The sequence below is a fragment of the Epinephelus lanceolatus genome, chromosome 24 (genome assembly GCF_041903045.1).
Source record: "Epinephelus lanceolatus isolate andai-2023 chromosome 24, ASM4190304v1, whole genome shotgun sequence".
In the NCBI taxonomy this organism is placed as follows: Eukaryota; Metazoa; Chordata; class Actinopteri; order Perciformes; family Serranidae; genus Epinephelus; species Epinephelus lanceolatus.
Genome location: NC_135757.1, coordinates 15,075,564 through 15,098,162, shown reverse-complemented (window position 1 = coordinate 15,098,162; position 22,599 = coordinate 15,075,564). Strand labels below are relative to the sequence as shown.

At 40.3% G+C, this 22,599-nt stretch overlaps 1 protein-coding gene across 17 annotated transcripts in view; it reads right to left on the bottom strand.

Moving 5' to 3' along the window:
- The window catches only part of dmd (dystrophin), a 376,736-nt gene that overhangs the window by 185,308 nt on the left and 168,829 nt on the right, over positions 1 to 22,599 (bottom strand). For 15 of the 17 annotated variants that reach the window (XM_078165601.1, XM_078165594.1, XM_078165599.1 and 12 more), the window contains exons 8-13: positions 21,945 to 22,063; positions 13,661 to 13,857; positions 5,757 to 5,885; positions 2,799 to 2,894; positions 1,768 to 1,866; positions 65 to 246 (exon numbers count right to left, since the gene is read on the bottom strand). In XM_078165601.1, coding sequence (XP_078021727.1) covers positions 65 to 246; positions 1,768 to 1,866; positions 2,799 to 2,894; positions 5,757 to 5,885; positions 13,661 to 13,857; positions 21,945 to 22,063 — 822 coding nt within the window. The remainder of the gene's footprint in view (positions 1 to 64; positions 247 to 1,767; positions 1,867 to 2,798; positions 2,895 to 5,756; positions 5,886 to 13,660; positions 13,858 to 21,944; positions 22,064 to 22,599) is intronic. The other 2 variants (XM_078165597.1, XM_078165608.1) reach the window with 1 other exon arrangement.

Sequence of the window (22,599 nt, the reverse complement as noted above, 5' to 3'; positions counted from 1 at the left end):
ATTTCAACTAAAGACATACACACATAAAGACCAACTTAGAAGCCCTTCAAAGAATGTTATCTACCTGCTCTGTCTCTCCATGCTGGCCACTCTCAGGTGCTCCCACCGGGAGTTGAGGAGGTTCATCTGCTCCCTAACTTCCGTGTCCTCCTCTTCACTCAGGTTCCCCTCCCCCAGCAGGGCGGCGCCGGCCCGGAGGACCCGCCCCACACTGCCTTGGTGGGTGGTTAGCTCCACCATGTACCCCTGGCGAGAGACATTTCACACACATATTCGCAACGTTTCCACTCATTTTGCCTAATTACCCCTCCATAAGAAGGGAACTGCCTCACATCAGTACCCTGAACGACCCTCATTCACTTTAACTACTCTCAAAATACATTTCCACCTCTCACCTCACTGCTTAATCTATTTCCTCCAAGCACACTTATAGGATCCTTCTAGGATCTCACACAGCAAAATGGTCAGGGCTAATTTAATTTTCAGAGCATAAAAGTCAATAGTAAGCCTGTGGTCCTGCAAGTCCACATCCATCAGAGTTAATTCAACACTTACAGTTTGCTGTAAAACAGCTGCACAGTGCTGGAGCAGCTCTGCAAGTAAACAACTTAAAAATTCACAGATCAATTCAAAATAAGTTACAAAGACTGGAATATTTCACTACCTAAAGCAGACTCATCTTAGTATTTTTAGGAATTGGCTAAATCCCTAAACTGTTAATTTGGACGATTCTTGTTACAGTTGACTGTTCTTCGGTGTTCTGCCTTTTTCAGATGTTTGTTCGTCTTCCATCAACAAACAGCAGAGATTGTTTTTTGGTGATGGGCCACTTTACACTCATTACTGCAGTCTTTTCAAGCCTGGCCCTTCAGTGGAGTGGAGGGAGGGAGGCTCATTCTTTTCTTTAACTACACAGTTCTCCTAGTTATTGGACATGGTATGTTGTTATGGATTGATGGCTGCTATTACTTTAACTTCTTTGTTGTGTTTTTGGCTAGGTTTCGGCCGTGCAACACTGACTTAGGGGCAAAAAAACAAGAAGACTGTGTATTGTGTTTGTTTACAGCTTCCAACAGGGGCACATTATTGCTGCTCTGTTACCACTACAAGAATCACAACTCATTATATAACTACAATTAACATGTCGTTATAGCATCGTGCGTGTAAGAGCCCTGCCAGTAGTGTCAAACTGATGCTCTATTAGGGAAAAACAATCTTAAATAAATGCTTTTTTCATATTATAACTAATTACAGCCCCATAAAAATGTCCAGGACTTCACTGCAAAGTTTTGCTGGATGATATTTTGTGTTCCTTAATAACATTACAACGCTTATAACAACTCCTATAAAAGCAAACATATAGAGAAGATGTTTTACAACACTTTCTACATTTTATAAACCACTAAAATTTATGCTGCTAGTTAGGTATTTTAACAAGGGGGTCTATGGGTACTGACTCGCTCTTGGAGCCAGCCTCAACTGGCCATTAGAGGAACTGCAGTTTTGGCACCGTTTTCAGCCTCAGAAGCTGCTGCTTGGTTAAAACTCAGAAAAACTTGGGAGTAAAAAAAAAAAAAAAAAAAAGGCAAAAGCATTTTAGGAACACTAGATCTCATAATGAAGTGCTTTTCTGCTAAGCATCATGGATGAATTGTTGTTTACAGTGGAGTGTTAAAACAGATGTTCTGCTAAAAAAAGGCTGCTCCAGGAGCATCACTAATTACAGCCCCCCTTGTTATACCAGGAATTCACTGCTCCAGCTCTCACCTCATGTGTGTGGAACTGTTCTTTCACCTCCTCCACATTGTTGGAGATGGGAGGTTGGCCCTGGAGCCCATCTTCAGCCGACAGCAGCCATGTCAACACCTAAAAAAATTAAAATTAACATGACACACAGAAAAACAATCCAGTCACCAGGATAAATGTTTGCACTGTATGTTTCTGAAAGCTACAGATTTATTACATTTGTACATTTCCTTATGTTTGAACAACTCTGGAGTAAATGATTGGTTCAGCTTAGGGCACAAAAACCACTTGGTTATGGTTAGGAAAAGATAATGTTTTGGCTTAAAATACTCAGTTTTGGGGGCACAATTTCCACTGAAATTACAGGGAGGGGCTGCCAAAGGATAAGTCTGCTGATATTCTGCTTTTTCTATTGTCAACAAGTCCCTTTAAACATCTAAACCAACACTGTGTTAACATCTCTAAATACTGTCCGACTTCACTATCCTGTCTACAGCTCTCAGCCACAAGACCACTGTTCCTACTGAAAATGTTATCTTTTAAAGATGCCTCACATATATAATTTCTTTAAAAAAAGGAGTCTGTTATTTCCAAAAACATCTGGTCACTGTAGTTTTATCAAATACAACTCAAACAGGAGGAAATAGTGCGCTCTTTAGGGACTATTTTCAGCAGGCAGATTAATCCATATTTGGTGCCCTAGTGAGAATTTCAGGAAATAGGACAGCGTATGAGGGATTGAGTCAAAATGAACTACAGTGTGTGTTTTCATGGGAATGAAGGAACATGTCACCCTATACAACCGTGTGGCTCATTGATGTGTTTTTAATAGCTTTTGGACAACAATAGAGCTCTATGGCGCAGAAGAAAGAGATATATCAGGCTTTGATACACACAATGCAGCTGGATACATCTATTGTTGTTCTGGCCCTGCACATGGGATGTGTTGACAATAAGAAAGATATAGAATATCACCAGACTTGTCTTTTAACAGAAAAGTACATTAAATAGAGGATATGAAACATTTTTTTATCACCACTGTAGTGACATACCTCCTCCAGTGCAGCCTGGTAGCTCTCCAGGCTGGTGGAGCCTGGAAGCAGAGGACTGAGGCCCCGCTGTAGCTCCTCGTGACCAGGACTTAGGAACTACAAAGGGAAGGGATGGATGAGAGATAACAGACGGAGATGGAGCGTGATTGTGGGGAGGGATATGAGGAGAAGCAGAGGGATAGAGGATGTCAAGGTTACAAGGTAGGATGGAAATAGGGTTAAGAGAGGAGGGAATAAAAGAAGGTTTCGAGTGAGGGAAAAAGGGGGCAGGGAAGCAAGGAAATCAGTAGGCAGCATGGAAGAAAGGTGGGCAGAGAAGATAGATAGAGATGAGGAGAGGCCTGTCAGTGTTAGCCATTACCGGTGCTGACAAGCAGTTCTGGCCTTTGTCCAACCTCAACAACTTGTCCTCTTTCTCTCTGGGTCTCTTTCTCCCTCTCTCTCCCCATATCTCTCTTTGTGTGCACGCTACTGATCTGGACACTAACAACTTCTCTCTTTTTATCTCGGCTCCACGCTCCTCCTCTCGCTCTATTCTTCTGTCTGGTAATAAGGTCCTGAAAAGATACACAAGGCCCATCCACGGTGCTGATAACTGTCCAGCCTCAGTCAGTGCCGTTCTCTCTTTATGCCTCTTTTGTATTACAAATGTGCTCCGTTTTGTCTGATGGTGGAGACTCAGAAATAACTCTTTACTGACAGAGTTTACAGCTTGTGAAGTAATCAAATATAAAATAAATGCGGAATATTCAGCTCCCTGACAGTTTAAAGCATGCTCTTTCTTTCAAACTCTATCTTTATATACTAAGCTGTCCATATAAAACATGTTTGACTGAGGCAAACTGAGGACAGTGCATTGTAAAAGTCTATTCCTCATATTCTCAAGGGGGTACTTTGGTGAACCCTGTTGCAATGAGACCGGGGTTTTTATCCAAGGTTCTGCTTTACATCCTACTTTTCAGAGAACAGTGGGGTGTGCTTGAATACAGCTTATCTGACAAATTATCTTCTCTTCTTGCGATGCCTTTTAGGTGCCAGCCAATTTAAGTCGAGCACCCTGCTGTTATATTAAACATTTGACACAGTCTCTGAATACATTCACTCGAGCCGGAGCAAATTATGGGCCACATTTAGTTACGCAGCGCAGGGTGACGGCTTTGAAAATGCATCTGAACTTTTTGAAATGTCATGTTGGGGAATACAGGGGACAAAAAGTACAAGATGAGTGGATGCACATTAACTGTTTTTGTGTTGCAGGGTGCTGTAGGAGCTGTTGCATTAACTGGTGACAGATAAGAAGCAAACTTGTCAGTTTGTTTTTGGTTGTAAAGTGGGGCACAGAGCAACTTTTTCTTAGTTTAGATTAGCAACAGTACAGTAAAAGTTTCCAGTTTACCCTTCCTTCTAATCTTTATACTAAGTCGAGCTAATCAACTCCTGGTTGTGGCTTAATATTTTAAGGTTCTGTATGTAACTTTTTACATGTATCAAATGTTTTTTGTTGCTAATGGGTGAACAGGTCGTAACTTCAAAATGGGGACTTTCCTCAACTTTCTCAATTGCCTGTGACAGCCCGTGGACTGACCTCTATGTAAAGGAATTTTCTGGGAATTTTCTCTTCAGTTCTGCTACAGCGCTAACAGTGTGGCCTGCTAACATCAACAAACCACTGGCACCCACCACAACACAGAGTCAACGCAGGGTATTTTTCCACGATATACATTCTGCAATGGTGGCGCAGTGGAGAAAAAACTTTATTTAGCAACCTGTAGCAACTCGAATTCAGCCAGAGTAAGACTGAGTGCCAGAGTGCTGGGGGACTGATCACGAACTGCCTTTCCGAATACCTGCTGGATCAGCAAACTTTCAGGTGCTGCCCTTACATAGGTTGGTCCCAGCACTGCAAACAAAGACAAACTGCTAGCTAGCTAACTTAGCAAAATACTGTCTTTATTGATTATTGTTGTGTAATTTATTCAGACTCAAGGGTTGATATGTCAGTTGACTAACTAAATTTAGCCCTTTCTACTAGCCAAGAGCAGTGCAGGGGTTGCCTATAAGCTAACCTGAACCTCAGATAAGGTTAGCCAGCTATCTGTAACTTAGCTAATTAGTTGATTGCTTCGTAACATTAGCTGATAAAATAATTTGCAAATGGCAAGCTCCTTGGATACAATGGTCCGAATGAAATATCACAACTTTGCAGATAGTAATGTAATTTATTTTACGGTCAATCAGTCATGGTCAGTTTCTTGTTTGGCACTGTTTTTGGCCAATTCCCAAGAATGCCAGCACAAGCAACAGAATGCTAACTGCAGTTTACTTAACAGCCTAAGACATAGGGGGTCACTATATACAAGGATTTTCTGAAAGTTACACACAGAACCTTTAATGACAAAGTGGTATTGATCTTGAAAAAAAGGAAGTTTATCAAATTTTGATTCATTATATAAATATCATAATTATAATATTGCTCAACTGCACTGATTAAGAGGGAGCCTTGGTATCACTACTGATAAAAAAGACGACCTCATGAGCATAGTCAGTACCCCTTCTGACTCATGGGTTGTTAAAATTAATGTATCACATCATGAGCAAAATAGTTTTTAAACCATGAATTACATGAAACGTAATGTGATTGACAGGCATGAACAAAAAGTATCCAACTCAACAAGTCAAGTTTCATATTCAGTCTTAAAATACCGTTTTTCTTTACCATAAGTTAAACAATTCAAACATTAATTCCACTTTTCAATGTGTTTTCACTTGTTGCAGGTACCATGGTAGGACAAGGTACACCACCTCTTAGGCATACAATTATATACAGACTTGGTGTGATGGACAATTTTTGTCAATGACAAAGAGAAACAAGAGCAGACAAAACAACAAATGTGCAGCCAAAACATGCACAGACAGATGGACGCTTGGCATGGAGTGTTAGCACTGCGAGACACGGACCTGATCAGTAAAACGCCTCCTCTTTTGTTCGGGCGACTTGACATATGCAGCCTGGGTGTAGGCATAGCTTTTATAGCGAGGCTGAGGGGAGGGACTCCGCACTCGGCCCTGAGCCACACTCACTGTGATCTGAGAGAGATGGAGAGATAGAATGGGACAGAGAAAGAATAGGACAGAGGAAGAGGGAGAAAGATTTGGCAGGAGAGGCCAGAAAAGAGGAGAGAGAGGGAGAAAAAGAGAAGCGAAAGGACGCAAAACATAAAGCGAAAAAAGATCCAAAAGCCAAATTATACAAAGGAAGAGGAGGCAGAAAATGAAGAGGCAGAGTGAAAGAAATGTAACAGGGAGCGAGTGGTGATGAGAAATTAAGATGAGGAGAGATGAGAAAGAGAAGCAGAAAACAGGAGAAAAAAAAGGAAACATGAATAATCACACATAAGCTCTGTTTCCATCCAAATGTCAAGCTAATTTTAGATGAACTTTCGAATCGACATGAATAAAAAATAAATCACAGATTATGTGTGTTTCCATCAACAGAGTGTCAAAAAACACATTTACAAGAAAAATGGAAAGTCTCCAAAATTAAAACGGGCAAGTAGTTATTTACGTTCATCTCAGGAAATGTTATAAATGTTGCCATATCTAATGCTCTCTGAATATGAAAACAGAGATATACTGCAACAAACTAAACTTTATCAGGCATCTTACGCAGCTCAGGAAGATTGTGGTGGACTCGTAAAACCCAAAGTCACTATAATGAACTGTTTTAAAAGTAGACTGAAGTATTTATTTAGATAATTCCTTACGCAAAATGTACTTAAAGTGAGACTATGTAACTTTGAAAAAAAGAAACAACACATCCTTCTTCTTACGAGTGAAAAGTTCAAAAGCAATAAATGCACATTTCAATGCACTCATGACAACTTTTGATAGAATACTGTTGTGTATTGCACATTACTGAGTCAGTTTGCTGACTTTATGACTCTTTCCTGTAATTTAGCATTTCCTATTATCTTGCTATTGCCACCCGTGGCAGCGTTGCTCCTGCACATTACATCGGATTACTGTTAGTGATACATTCGTGTTTAAGTAGCAATTTCCACCGAACAATACATCCTATTTTAGAGGCGGATTTTCCATGAAATATAATCATCAAAATATATTTTTCTCTGAAATGTAGTGGATTTGAAGTATAACAGAGGTGAAAAAAAAACTCAAGTATACTTCCTACCACTGCTGATTATGTATTTGTAAAATGTATAATGGCTTTCAAATCTGACACTTTGAAAAACTCCTTGGATGGAAACCCGGCTACAGATAATGCAGACATGAGAGAGCGCAGAGGTAGAAAGAGAGAGAGAACAGATGTGTTATGCAGGAGATGTGGACAGAATAGACAACAGACAGTAGCGTAGAGTCAAAGCTGATGTTGTTGTGAGCAGCTCCCATTCAACAACCCTCCATCCTCGAGATCCACCACACCCATGCAGACACTCTCTTTCTGCCTGCTGATGTTTAAAATGTCAACAGTTTTACACTTTGTTTTCTCTCCTGGGAAAGAGATCACTGGCCTGTTTGGCATCTTCACACTCACTCTGGCACATTTATCCCTAACTAGCAGCAGCTCTGTATAACTGCAGTCCTAAGCAATTTATCATCACCTATCATTTACTGGCTAACAAACAATGGACTGATTTTTAGTTTCATTAGATCTCATTACAGGTTTACTTTGCGAGAACGGTAAGAATATACACAGTCTTCTGATCTACGGTCCCTTGAACTCACCTCAAGGTATCTGAAAGAAAATGGGTTCTACAAGTCTCCCCTAAACTTGAGTTCCCAATAAATGTTTTTTTTCCTTACAATCAATCTGCTCCTTTTAATTAAAGCTGTATGTTTGTCTTCATAAGGAAAAGGACAACCAGCCTACTCGAATAACAATGATGTGTATCAGATAATTATTAATATTACCTGTAAAAAAAAAAAAAAAGTCAAATTAATGTGTGATTGTTTAACTGTCATTTTGATATAACTTTCAGCTAACCTACGGTATATACTACATCAGCACAATGGAATTCCTGAAATTCAATTATGGCTGTTAGTTTTGGTGTGCCACTCAAAGATTTTCAGTGGCCCCATCTGGTCACCCCTATGAAAAAATTCTGGGGGCACCACTGACTATGAAACTGGAGTCAGGAGGCAATTTGCTTAGCTAAACTTAACTTAGCTTAGTGTAAAGACTGGAACCAAATGAAAGGAGCTAGCCTGGTTCGGTTCAGTGTTTAAAAATATGTCGACCAACAGCTTTACAGCTCACTAATTAACACATATTTTGCACGTCAAGCTGTTTCTCCTGATTTCATTCTTTTTTCTAAGCTAAGCTAACCAACTCCCAGGTGTAGCTCCACATTATAGTTAACTCTCAGACATGAAACTGGTACTGATCTTCTTATTTAACTATTCACAAGAAAGCAAATAAGCATATTTCCCAAAACGTTGAACCTTTCCGCTAATTAACAGCTCCAATATATAAATTTTTAATGGTTTTAACATGCAAGTAATTCATAATTAATTTAAGTATTCAACAGTACCCCAGTAGCAAGTTAACGTAGTCTACCTTAGCATTTGGACTGGGGTTAGGGCTGCAGCTTTTAGCAGTAGTGTGAAAGTCCAGGAAAACAATGTTGACCAGAAGTGTAGGTTTGCTGCACATGCTCACAAATGTTTTACATTAAAAATTCAAGGGATGGCTTATTGAAATCAGTCCACTAATGAGTCATTAAGTGTGGCGCAAACACTGTTTTCGATGAAGCCTTTTGGATATGCTTCACAGTCAACTGTAAAACTATTGTACTGTATGAAGTTTGGATATAAAAGTGGGGAAGAACCTTTCTTGCGTTTGGTTGTGCCTCTCAGTCCTGCCTCTTCATGTGTATTAATGCATCACATGGTCTATCAAAGACAGAGGCAATTACACAAAAACTTCATTACTCAGTGTATGACTCAACAGCAGATATATAAAATCTGTAAGTCAGAGCAAAGCCATGACTTTCAAGATTTATTAAAAATCTTTTAGTTCAGTCTAAGTAAATGAGGTCTCTTATTGAAAAATTCTCCATGACTGACAACACTAATTCCATCTAATTTTGTCACTGCAGTGAAGGCACTATGTAGCCAAAAGTATGTGGACACAAACCCACATGTGATTGCTGAACATCTCACTCCAGAACCATGGGAAATAATATGCTGCTCTAACAGCCTCCGTTCATCTGGTTTCTGGCTTTTCAAAGACTTTTAAATCATTCTGCAAAAGCACATGTGATTAAACATGAAATTAAATCAATAGTATAAAATATATGAATAGTATTAAAATATAAAGTGTGATGAAATAAGAAGAAAACCAAAAAGGAAACCAAACTAGTGCAGGGAGGCGATTGTGCTGCTGGAAAAAGAGGCACGGTATAACATGGGAATTTAGCACCATGACATTAACTGCAGGTGGATGAATGTGTGCACTGTTTAGGATTTTACCTTTAAAATCATACAGTAGTCAAACTGTACAGGTGCCACGTTTTCAAACAGCTGAGCTCTTGTTTTGGAGGGACAAATAACTTTTAATTGACGACTAATTCTCTCACTAGTTTGACATTCCCAAGCTGCCTTTACTATGACAGCCGAGTGAGCTGCTGCATCGCTAACACCAAGTCAACCATTCCACCACAGACATCATAAAAGTTTAATCTCTCGCTGTCTCGGCTCTTTCTCCCCAGCTATCAATCTCCCCTTTCACCTCCATCCCCTGTCTCTCTTCTCTCCCCTTGCTCTTTTTCGTCTTTTCACCTGTCATCATCTCTCTGTCTGTCTTCTTCCTCTGTTTTACTCCTCGCTGTTTTCCCCTTTCTCTCTTTCAAGGTGGATTAGGTGTTTTTCTTGCTGTAAAGAGCAGACAGCCAGAGGCGACCCAGCCCGGGATCAAACGCTTCCTGGCAAATAACTCTTAGCGTTTGTTTGCACCAGCTCGGAGCAGCAGACAGGTGGGGTTTTAGAGCATCAGGACACCTCAGATAATGTCACAAAAAAGCTGACTTTTCTAATTTGAAACAATTGTCTCAAACTTTGGATTTAGTCATTTTTCCCACTCTATTTCCATGAAAAGTTCCCTTCCTCCCTGGGTCCCAGGTGGTGGTAGTATGGTGTTGATGTAAGGAGGTGGTGACAGCACCGCTTTGATGATGACAGATGAGGGAGGAGGCAGATAATAGCCGCTGTCAGTAACTCCTTTTTTTTCCCTCCCGTCTTTCCTATCCCTCTCTCGTTTTATTGCCATCTGACTTGTTCCTCGCACTCCCTATTTGTCTGCTCCATCTCACTCTTCATTTCCCCCCTCACCACCTCTTCATCTTTCTGTACATCTTTATACATCTTTACACCTCCCCACTTCCTCTCTTTGCCCTCTTATCTTTCCTTCAAAATCTATGCCTCTCTTTTCCATCTCTTTTTCCGTCTGTCTAATTCTCAGAGGGAAAAGGCCTGCAGTTTCCTCCACTCTCAGATAGCTGATGGGGGGGAAGGGGGTGGTGTGGCCATTAAACTGACTGAGATAATAATATTACCAGCCATTACTCCAGGAAGCTCACTCCATCCTGCTGCGATTCAGCGCGATAGCATGACACTGACCTCTTCTTAACTCAGCTCGAAAGGTCAGCACTGGTGGATCTAATTTGTGACTTGAGATTTGGTCCATTTTTTACAGCACATTCATTGAGAGGTTCTGTCTAAATTTAGCAGTCAATTTTCATTCCAATGCTCACAAATTTCCGAGAGTGACTGAAAGAACAAGATAGGAGATTTGTCTACTCCTTACTGAAGGGTGACTACATCTCCCTGCATACCTGGCAGGGCTTGGGAATCCCCAGCAGGAAGAAGTTCTGCCTCACTGCTGCCTCTGAGAGCCTAACCTCAACATGTGATGACTAAATGGAGGGATGAGCAGATGAACGGACAGATGGTGATTAGGTGGATGCTGAATTGAAGTTTTATTTCAAACTCAGCTTTGGGAACATGAACTGTTAATGCTATGTGTGTCAAAGGTCTTAAGATGGTCTGTTACTTTAATTCTATTACTGAAGAAGTTGTGATGCCAGAAAACGCATTGCACTGTTCCAATCTTAGGTTTACTGCAGAGAAGGGTTGGGTGTCATTGTGGAGGACATAGCCACCGTGACATCACCCACTTGTTTGCACTCCTGTTTTGAAATCTCCAGTTTAAAATTTGGGCCATTCCCACCTTGCTTTTTTGGAGCTAGAATTACGCATATTTGAACAAAATGGCAGAGAAAATCCTAACGCTAGCTGCTACCTTAGTTAGCACGGTGCATTAAGGGCCTGCAACTGTGATAATACTAATGCTAATATTTATTTTTGATAGTGGAAAAATAAACCTTAAACTATTAAAAAAATGTTAAACTGAGTGATTGCTGGGAGGAGAGCTGCTTGAGAGACAGTAGCAAATGACAGTTTGCTGATCCAGCAGGGAGTCGGGACGGTCCAGGGTCAGACCACCAACGCAAGGTAGTGATTACTGATACGCAGCCCTACTACAGAGCAAATCAGATAATATTACTTTACTGATATAACATTCCTGCTATATAATAGTTTATATTGAAAGTGCTCTTCATCAGCCTTCAGTTGCAAATACTGTATATTACAGCTTTTTCCAAAATTCTAGAGGCTCGAGGCGGAGATAAAATTGTTTATTTTTCAAAGTACTCCCACACAACAATACCACTCCACAAAAAGAGGCTGACCTGAAGAGGTATTTTCTGTCTAATACAATTTCAGGAGCAGTAAAGCTGAGAGGTTATTGTCTTGTGGCAGATCTTTTCTTTTTGTATTATTATTATTTTTTTTATTTTGGCTCTCTGTGCCAAAACGTCTGCTGATATAATCATAATATTTACATAAATTTGCAGCATTTTCTCCTCTTAATCACGCCTTTGATTAAAATGGTTGCGATAATCTGCTCCTCCAGGAAACCTGCTCGCAGTTTGTGGCACCACTGAGAGGAAAATATGTTCTCAAACTGTTCATTATCCAATTTAAAAAGTAGAATCCGAACAGTGATTCTCTTTTTAACTATGCTGGTGAGCCTGTGTGGATACTGGTTAGCGCCTTCATTTTATTTTACAAAAGTACAGGGATAGATGGAGTTTCAAACCTCTCTCTAATGTTTTTCCTTTACTGCTTGTAGAGATGTAAGAATGAGGTGTCCTACCTGACCCTTCATTATCTAAAAGATCTCCAAATCTCTGCAGAGTTTCTTTGATTAATTCTGTTCTTGCCATACAGTGCTGATTTAGGACAACTTAGTGGATATTTGATAGCAGGGATCATCCCCTCTGTTTCTTTCATCCCCTTCAGTTTCTCTGGGATACTACAACAGACAGAGGGCCCTGCTGGGAATTCCACAAGCTCACTTCGTAATCTTGATAAAGTGGCAGGTTGGCAGAGTGGCGGGACAGAAGTGTCGATGCTTCGAAGGAGTGCAAATTCATTTTGTAACTAGGTTAGAGAATCCTGTTCTGGAGCTGATAATATGCAGTGGACAAACAACTGCAGTAATTTAGCTGTATGATATGCAATACTATAGAGCCTACTTGAGTATGATTATGTAGTGTGGGCACTGCCACAACAACAAAGCAATGAAATGTAAATGTGAAGCTCTAGGACCAAGTGAGTGTACAGCACAGACACAATGCATGCATAGCAAAGGCCTATGGGGAATCAATCATGGCATATTGCTATCATGACCGCATGAAGCAGTCATGGTAACAGTGACGGCAAATTGCACAGACACAATGACAAGAATCACTGGCATGAAGCTGCCACTATCACCATTCAACTAGTTCCCATGATGTGTTACCACAGAAACAACAATGGCACATTACTATGGTAACAGGATGCCGAGCTTCTATGACAATATCTAGGGCACATTAATTTTTCCTTTCTTCTGTTTCCTAGAGAGATGGCTGTTATGACTTGATTTAAAGTGGGACTAGACAACTGTTATAATTGTTGGCGCCTCTGTCACAAACACAACTGGATCACTTTCCATTTTTTTCCTCAGAGCCTGGCAAATAGTCACAATAATACCGCGGGTTTAATTATAAATATTAACACAGTTACCTTTAAGCTTTTCCTCACAGCAATAAACAAAATGTAGTATTGCTGAATGGGGGAAAAAACACGAAAGGATAAACAATCCTCAAAAATATCAACCTTAACAAATCTAACTGAAACTACATCTTGTGCTGCGGCTCATAATCACAGCAGCTCTGATGACATCACTCAGGTGAGACAAAGAAAATTACAATCAGAATGAAGCAAACAAACCTGTGCTGCAATACACAGGCAAACTTATTACATAACAATGCGTGCTTTCTAACATACACTGATACTCTTTGGTAACTTGGGATAGCTATAAATAGCTACCATGGAAAACGTGGTATTTCTGAAAGCGCTATCCACTTCCTGTTTTGGATGAGTAATGGTTGATGCGTGTCCTTTGTGCTGCGCATGGAACCTTCATTGCACAGACAGAATTGCATAGTGAAAGTGAGGTTTAGGGGGAATAAATCTAAAGGTTGATGGTGTCATTACTCTATAGCCATTACATTGTACAATCAACATTTCCTTCATAATGATCAGTTAAAGTAAAAAGCTTGTCTTTTTCCACTTTAATAAAAGTGATGAAATACAAGAATTGTTTCGGAGAAAATTCAAAAATCAGTGAGGCGTAGCAGTCCCACGTGGCAGCCTTAGTAACAGTCAACAGAATGCAATGGCAGGAAGGACTGACAACGTGTGTGTGTGGTTCCACCCGTGTCTGTGTTTGTGTGTCTAACCTGCTGAGAGAAGCGCTGCTGGGTCTGGATCTGGTAGTGCTCCTCTGTTGTCACCCGGGAGATGTTGGCTGTGGTCGCCCGTGGCAGCGTCTCCACCTCATGGATGGCTTCCATGGAGACGCTTTGGGGAAGCACCTGGAAGAGTGATGTCACGTACATGATGACACTCTTCTTGTCAGGGTGAGGTACCGCCACATCTGAAGAGTGGGAAGTTAGAGGAGAAAAAAGTCATTTTAAATTTCGAGGGTAAACCCTTCGAGATTAACTTTCTTGTTTTTACGGGAGCTTTAGACACAGAGGAAAGTTACATTCACATAACAAACAAATAAAGAAAAACAATGAGGAAGGAAAACCCAAAACCACACATCACTTTTAATACCTTCATTAAATATATATCCAGTCACAAAAAAATCAATTCAAAAAAGGATTTAAAAAAATGGAGAGGGACATGTACTCAAAAGAAATTATGCAAGTCCTCCAAATTAAACTGATTTCCTCAATAAAACCATAGCCCAGCATTTTAAAAATATCTTCTCTTAGAACAGTTTTCAAAAAACTCAAGATTTTTGTTGATAAAAACGGAAAAAAATGTAGAGAAAGAGATCACATTTTAAATTTACACACATTTATATTAATTAATCCCATAGACCTTATGAAATAATGGACGTGGCCGAGTTTGGCATTTTGTTCAGCTCCATCTCAGGTTTTTGAAGCCTAAAGTGAGCATCTGTGGAGAAGAAGGTGGCGCTAACCCTGGTGCTAGCTGCTAGTTTAGCCTCAAGTGGCCATTAGAGGAACTACAGTTTTTGGAACTCTGCGTTGGTTTCATTTTTCAGCCCGGGAGGTTGCCTCTTGGTAATATCAGATAAGCTAGCAAGGAAGTTCTAAAGTAATATAAATGAGCAAGTTGAAACTACTGTTTGGTGGCTGATCGACAGGAAATCCATCTGCAACAAGAACTACATGATTCAATAATTGTTTAAGTAATTTTCTCTGGATCCACTTTTCTAAATGTGAATTTCTTAACTAAATGTTTTTTGTTTTAGACTGTTGGTCTGACAAAACAAGAAATCTGAAGATGCTGACTTGGGCTTAAGAACATTAACGTAGAGAGGCATTTCTCAGTATTTTCTGTGGATTAATCAGAAAAATAATTGGCAGAGTCGTTAGTTGCAGCCCTAGAAAGCAAATCTGAATCCATTGAGGAAGTTGTTTCAGTGAGACGGAGCTTGAAAATGAATTCAAGTATATGATGGCCTCTTATAGGGTATCCAAGAGGCTGCAGGGTAAGGCAGCCGATGTCTCAACTGCAAAAACAGACATTTTTCTTTGTGCTCATGAATAGCTGTAGGCCTCTTCTTATTTCCCATAGCATCAGTGTGCGTCCGCCTGTCTGCCCTCAATCCTACAGCTAAATTAAGTCTGAGCAAAGTTTTCCAACAGGTGGAGGACAGATATAACAGCGATAATTTCAGGAAAGGTGGCCAAGAGCCTGTGGCCCGGCCAGTCAACCTGGGGCAAAACTAATAGAGACAGATCACAGCAGCGCCGAGACACAGCAGATAAATGAAGAGATAGGGAGAGGAGAGAAGAAAGAGGGCGAGCTGAGGGAGAGGAGGCTGAGAGCAGAAAGGGAGGAAAGAAAGACAGACAGAGAAAGACGCAGAGTGCTAATGAACTGATGGTGGGTACGTGGTTAGCTCACAACTGTCGGAATAATGAACAAGAGAGAGGAAGAAGACGATGATGGAAAGGAAGAAAAAGACAGAAAGAAAAATAGCCAGATGCAAAGCAACAGAAATAAGTGTGTGCCAAGAAAGATATGTGTGTCAGCGGATAGATAGATAGATACAGCTCGTCATATATTTGGTTGTAGAATACTGATTTATCAGCATCACAGAAATCTGAGGATGTTATTGTTTGTCTGAGGAAGACAAACAGCTCCGTAAATAATGCAACCAGCTGCAAGTCTGTGTCTGAGTGTGTACACATCCCTCACTTGTGCAGTCCACGTTGTTTTTCCATCCCATCATCTCCATTTTAGTCATTCCACAACAGCTATATGTGTGTGCATACCTATGAGGGACTGTGGTCGTCTTTGTGTATGGATGTTGGAGTGTGTGTTTGCATGTGTGGATAATTGTGTTTGGGAGTACAATTTTTTGTGTGTGTGTGTGTGTTTTTTGTGTGTTATGTTATGTGTGTGTATAAGCATGTCAGATTGCCAGACTGTCCTCCAAAACACGATCATAAAGGTCATTTTTCCAAGCAGCAATTACAATCTATATTTAGGCTTACTGTTAGGTGGTTGTTACAATATCAATCAGAACATTTTATTACATTTTTTGGTCAAGTTATAACATTACTGGGTTTTCTGACATTTTCGATCAGGTGAAGTAGACATTTTACTACATGCTACATGGTCATATATGAGCTCTGTCCATGGGTAGGGGCGTTAATTTTGGAAAAACTCCTGAGTGTTGTAATCAAGGGTAGAAACACATGACCTATGTATGGGCTGTATGGGTGGAGAACTTGTTGCACAGTGCGTTTAGTGTCCACATTTATGCTTACTGATGTGTGTGTCTGCACGTCTTTTTTCCATGTTGCTTCACAGGTGTCTATATGCCTCTGCTTGTATGTGTGTGTGTGTGTGTGTGTGTGTGTGTGTGTCCCTGCCCTGCAGTGATTACATCTGTCTCTGTAAGCACACACTGTAGAAATGTCATTAGTTTGGATTAAAATAGCTTCTCAAATAATTCCCTGGAAAATATTTGGTTTCCTCCGTGATATTTAACTTATGATTGAGAAATTCTATTCTTGTACAAAACAAACAATAATATTCCATTCATGACTTCTCCAAGTTGCCACGACCCGTGCGAGGTCACATAAAACTTTATAGAGTCGCAGCTTGATAGAAACATGTCTAACCAATATTCCACGCTGTGCTTATGTGTTCAAGGACTATGTGCAGCTGGATGTCAGCTTTGATTCCAGGCTAAAGAAGTGAACAGAGGAACAAAGCAAGACAAGACAAGAAAGAGGAGTGAAAAGGAAATTAAGTGGGAGAAGCTGGAGAGATAAATACACAATATATATCCAATATATAAAATACAAGGATTTGTCCCCCTAACAACTGCAAATGACCAGGCGTGTTATCACATCCCTCCAAACTCAGTTTTAAACTCCCCAATGTACTGGCTGAATAGTGTTTACTGAGCTTCTACCTAATGTCGACCAACAACAATGAACACAACAGCTGCGCACGTGACTGGCGAGCATGCCAAACGTTGGGGTCAGTTCTGTATCCTCTGCCGGCCGTGTGGAGATCTATAATTCACAAGGACAACACAGTCTGTTTGAATCATATAATCACTAGTACACATGTGAATTATAAATTGGTGCTACTGCTGCTGTTGACTAACACAGCCTGAGGGGTGTTTTTCAGCCTAACATGCTGAATGATGGTCTGAGCTTCAACTCAATTTTATTTATATCACCCAATAACACTAATCACACATTTGTCTTGTTCCCTGCTATACCGTGTGAGCATATATATAGTCTGAAAAGGGAAGTGGTCTTTCATCTGGCCTTAAACTCGAGGGGACAGAGTGTTTGCAGTCAGGGCCCACAGCCACTGAAATGACCTGCCCAAGTAAATGAAGCTGTAGATACCCACTTTAGAAACTGGTGTGCGCACCAGTGCGCATCATTCATGGCTTATTGCCCTTTGTCCTGTGTGTGTTCTGTGTTTTACATTTAATATGTAGTCACTGGTTATCTGCTGTGAACCTGCACAGGACTCACTGGAGAGTGAATCCCTGGGGCACCAACTTGTATTGAAAAGTGGTGGGGATAAAAAAGACCTTGTAAATTGTCTTCAAAATTTGTGATGTTAGGCAATGTAATGGGGGGGATCAGTATGAGGCCCGAGGAGATAATTACAGCAGGTTGGGGAAAAAAAAGCACAACAATGGATCAAAAGGGTCTTGCTTCAGCTACTACTGAAGGCATAGGTTGTATTTCAACATGGGGGGGTACATATTAAGTGGGGTATCTGGGGGGCCTCTAAATTCTAAGCATTAAACAGTTCAACAGTTCAAGCGTCTTTATTGTTGTAAAGGAAAAAACAAAGTTCAGGCAGCAGGTGACAATTCAAAATACAAAACTAGAATGAAATGTAATACAGTAAGACTTTCGGGCATTCTGTATTGCTTCAAATATTTATCCTCCTGTCGATGGACCTTTCTCATTTAATGTTGTCTCTGCTAAATCAACACACATGCAGGCATGATTTACTCCTACCTCCTCTTTTGTCAGGGGAAGTCACTTTTTTAAATGTGCACATGGCACATATTCACATCAATGACAAATTAATTTGTTTAAATTAATTTATAAAGCCCTGGATTTTATTAGCTTTTATGCGTTGTCCGGTTCACAGGGAGAGAATGGAAAACTTGAGCATGAAGAAACTGTGTCAGCACTTTGTTAAAGCTACCGATCGACGCATGTGGATTTTTGGGTTATTTTAGAATCAGTAGGGTAGGGGGGGATTTTGTTGTAGCTGACTTTACTTCTTTGTTTCTTCTGTCTTTACATTGCATTGTAAGTTTTCCTGATGTGCAAATGAACCCTTGTCAAAGTGTTCTCATTTATTAACATAACATAACACAACAAGTTTTCTCCTTTTGGTTAGTTGCAGGGAACAGCAACTAATGAATGTTGTAAATATTAACAGTAAGAGTGTTTGAGAATGCGCAGCTGGAACTGGTGTATCGATACTACGGAAAATGAGTATTGAAGCCATTTCAAATAAACTGAAGCAATATGTATCAGTTAAACTGATATTTTTGACATCAGTGCAAGCTGTGTATTTCACAGAGCAATTCTAACAAATTGTGCTTGACCCATCAAATTGTCCTTGACCCATCAAGCTCCCTGATTTCATGTTTATTTGTCATCCTCGTGTTTCCTGTTTTATTTTGGTAACCATCGTCTCGTCTCATTTCAGATCCCACGTTCTGTCAAGTTTTCCTCCTCTGTAATTACTTGCCCTAATGTTTACCTCCGTCTCATTGTCTCCCTTGTCTTTGAGTATTTAGGTCCTTGTCCTCCCCTCCTTTGTTGCCAGATTGTCTTTACCTTTGAGTGAGAGTTGCAGCATTTCCTAGTGTTTCCTGTGAGTGTATGGTTCAGTTTTTGCCTTTTGACCATTTGTCCTGTGGATTCGGATACTTTTGCCTGTGTGAGTGATTACCCGTGTACCAACCTGAGCCTGATTAAAGACCCTGAACTTTTATCCGAGTCTGTGAGTCTGCTTTGTGGGTCTGTCTCCAGTTTGTGCTAGAGACTTTAAAAGCGATGGGGACAAACTCGACCATCCATTTTATGGAGTGGTGGGGACATGTCCCCAGTGTGAATGATGCCTATGGTTCATCCTGATAATACAAAAAGAAATACTTTTGTATTATATAAGTTGTGTGCGATTTTTGGATGCCAGTAGGAGGCTTACTGACCAGTGAGGTTACTGTTCCTTTCAAGTATTGCCAAGCTGTCTATATAAGAAGCCAAGATGTTGCTGCAGTGGTAGAATAACTAAAATGTTACGAGTAAAGGCAGCCTCATTTCTCACATCAGACATTGACTGTTCTTGCTTTGTTTGAATTGGCTTTTCCTCACTGTAGCCTTAAAGAACTGTAATATAGTTTTGTCAGGGTATATTTCCAATACCTCCTAACCCCATGACCTTACATCTACCCTAGTCAAAAGTACACTTTCAGTACAAAAATATTTACAACTATAATATAGTTTAAACATTTTGTTTACAGCTTTGGTAATAATCCCCCTCTAAACAGCCAGCAAGTGATTTAACTGGAAGAATAAAGAGACATAAAGAAAATAAAAAAGACAAGGTAATAAGGCTGAAGTTTATGATTACACCAAAGTATCCATCACGGTTTGACGGCTAGCATTAAAACTACTGTTGGCATCACAGACAATGAGCTGTTTCAAAGGAGTAAACTTCAAACAAGCGTCCAACTTCCTAAATCCTGACAGCTCCTCTTCACTGAGATATGAGCCAAACAATCCTCAGACAAACACAACTTGAAATCCTTTATAGCATGAGAAACTGTTCAAAAAGCCCAGGTGGGGGGTTAATGGGTTTTTGAGCATTGATGCAAGGCATAATAATGATACACGTTCACCCCACTTGCTCAAAACTGGCGATTGTCTATAGTAAGATCAATGGAAATTCATCTGCCGTGATGTGTCGTTTCAAGGCTTAAGTGAGCTGCGAGGGATTACAACATCCCCTATCGCGCTGGCTCAAAAACTGAACATAGCGCTCACAACAGACAGGATTAAAGGGGAAGGCCTCTCAATTTCTGATTTCACATTCAATCAAGACCAATCCTAAAAGCCCAGTCAGACATGTACATGGCAAGATATTAAGAAAATTGATAAAATACTGCACACGTGGAGAGGAAAATTTTTTACCATACAGAAAAAAAAACCCTAGTTTATTATATGGTAATATGAAAAATATAAAATGCTTATATAAGAACACATTTTTAAAAAATGATGCACAGTAAATAAAAGACAAGGAAGGACAAAAATAAAGGAAATCCATATAACAATGTGTATTGTATTTAATATTTAACTGAATTTCTTTATTTGATCTGATTTATTTCAGCATATTAAATCTTCCAGTTCATCACAGCTCATATACCTTACACAGCTAGAATGCTGCTTACTGGGTACTGTTTACCTCAGTTCCTGAGTCAGTACCATCCTAATAAATTTGGCTTTCTACATAATGCACCTGTGAACAAAATGCACATGACTTCAGTAACAGTTTTGCTTTTAACTGGGAGAAGCGAGGGCCAAGTTAGAATTTGCATTAGCAGCTAACGCTAGTATTACTTACCATATATTGATTGCTCCTCTCTGTAACTTGGTTTTTAAATTAGTACTGAGGCATCTCACATCATAGGCCTCTCTTATTACTTTGCCGCTCATTCTAAAGCAGTGGATCTGCCTCCATAATTTGCTATTTGATACACACCACCCACCTGAACATCGATGCAAACCAAGCGCCCCCTTTCATGGCAACAGCTCTTCCTGATGGCAGCCCCCTTGCAGGACACAAACTGATCAAGCATCTTCAAGATTTGCTGGTACCCAACATTGCAACTCACAGGACCCAAGTATCTGCTGCCAACGCCCCGGTTCCAGATACCACGGGACAATCCGCAAAGGACAAGTCAGGGCCATGTCTGATCTACCTCTGGGGTATGGCATGTCTCACAGGTGCTCATTTTGATTTTTATCTAGGGAATTTGGAGGCAAGGTAAACACCTGGAGTTTTTGCGGTGTGGCATGACACATTGTTCTGTTGAAGGGGCCACTTCCACTGGGGAGTGCCACTGCCATGAAGAGGTGTACTTAGTCTGCAGCAGTGTTTGGGTGGGTGGTGTGTGTCAAGTGGCATCCAGATAAGACAAACAGTTACATGATCAAATTATTAAGAAGTGGGAGAAGACTATTTTATAAGAAATAAATGTCATAAAGAACATATATATTTGTCCTCTGATGAGGAGGGTGACAAAAAAAAATCATTTTTTAATATTAAATGGTTTTATAATAAAAGGAAAATTTAGATATATAAACTTTATTCAGGACTGTGGCCCTTTCTCTTACATTGATCGATCACTTTGCCTTCACCCGACTATCGATCTCTCTAGTTTTCTAAGAGGCAATATCACTGACAATTTTCCTGATAAGTGTAGTAAATCTAGGCCTGTGTTTGCAAAAAACACCACCAACATTTATCACAGAGAGCTGCCCACCAAAGACAGTGTTGCAACAAACTTTGACCCAGCTTTATTCACTTTACCCCTGCCTGACAGTTTTGATTAAGAGTCTGTATACTGGTCTTAGGTCACAGCAGCAACCCTGGCAGTGATGGATGCCACAAATGTCAACAAATCCAGAATGAATATTTGTTAGGAGGTGTGTTATTTTGTACAAAATCAAAGGGCTTTTCCAGGGAGGTGAGCTCGGTCAGTTTGTGCATCACTGATCAAGTCCTTCCACCAAGGTGACCACAGTTATCACTATAGCAACACCCAATCACACCAGACACATCAAGTTAAACTGGGCCAATTAAGGTGCATGATTGGAAGGCGTGAAATGCGATGAGAGCCGTAACTCACCTCAAATATTCTTCTCTGGAAATATCAGTGTGTGTGTGTGTGTGTGTGTGTGTGTGTGTGTAAGTTACCCTCAGGGTCCAGCAGTCTCTCTATCCCCAGGTGTTGTTCTGCCTTATTAAAGGCGTGTTCCAGTCTGTCGATCGCAGACGTCTTCTTCTCCACTGAGCTCCAATCAAAAAGCTCAGGTCTGCGGAGGCAAAGGGAAATCAGCAAGGATCACTTACACATATTCTCCGTTGCTCAATGTAAATGCTTCAGCACATGTTGAGAAAAAGGGGACAAAGAGCATTCTTTAAGTAAAAAGACTGACATTGCAGTAATGAAAAATGTTTTTTTTTTTTTTATTACACAGCCTTTAGATTAATTTTCTTAAATGTGAAATACACTGTAATTAACTTACTTCAGCTGATGCAGTCAGGTTTATTTTTGGAGCAACTTTAAGTCAGCAAACATGTGACCATTTGTTGCACAGTGATTGTAAGCTGCACTCTCCAGTCAACCACCATTAAACAGTGAAATTAGACCATGATAATGCAAAGCAGTGTGTTGATTGTGTATGTAAATTGATTTAAACATTTGCTCTGTGAAATCTGCTGTAATTCCACAATCAGTAAACAGAATGCTATTGGCATGGAGCAGCGGAGGAAATGATCTGCAGGGTGATGGCTTTGTCGTGTGTGTGATCTTCCACTCTGTATTCCAGTAAGGACACTGCAAACAGAT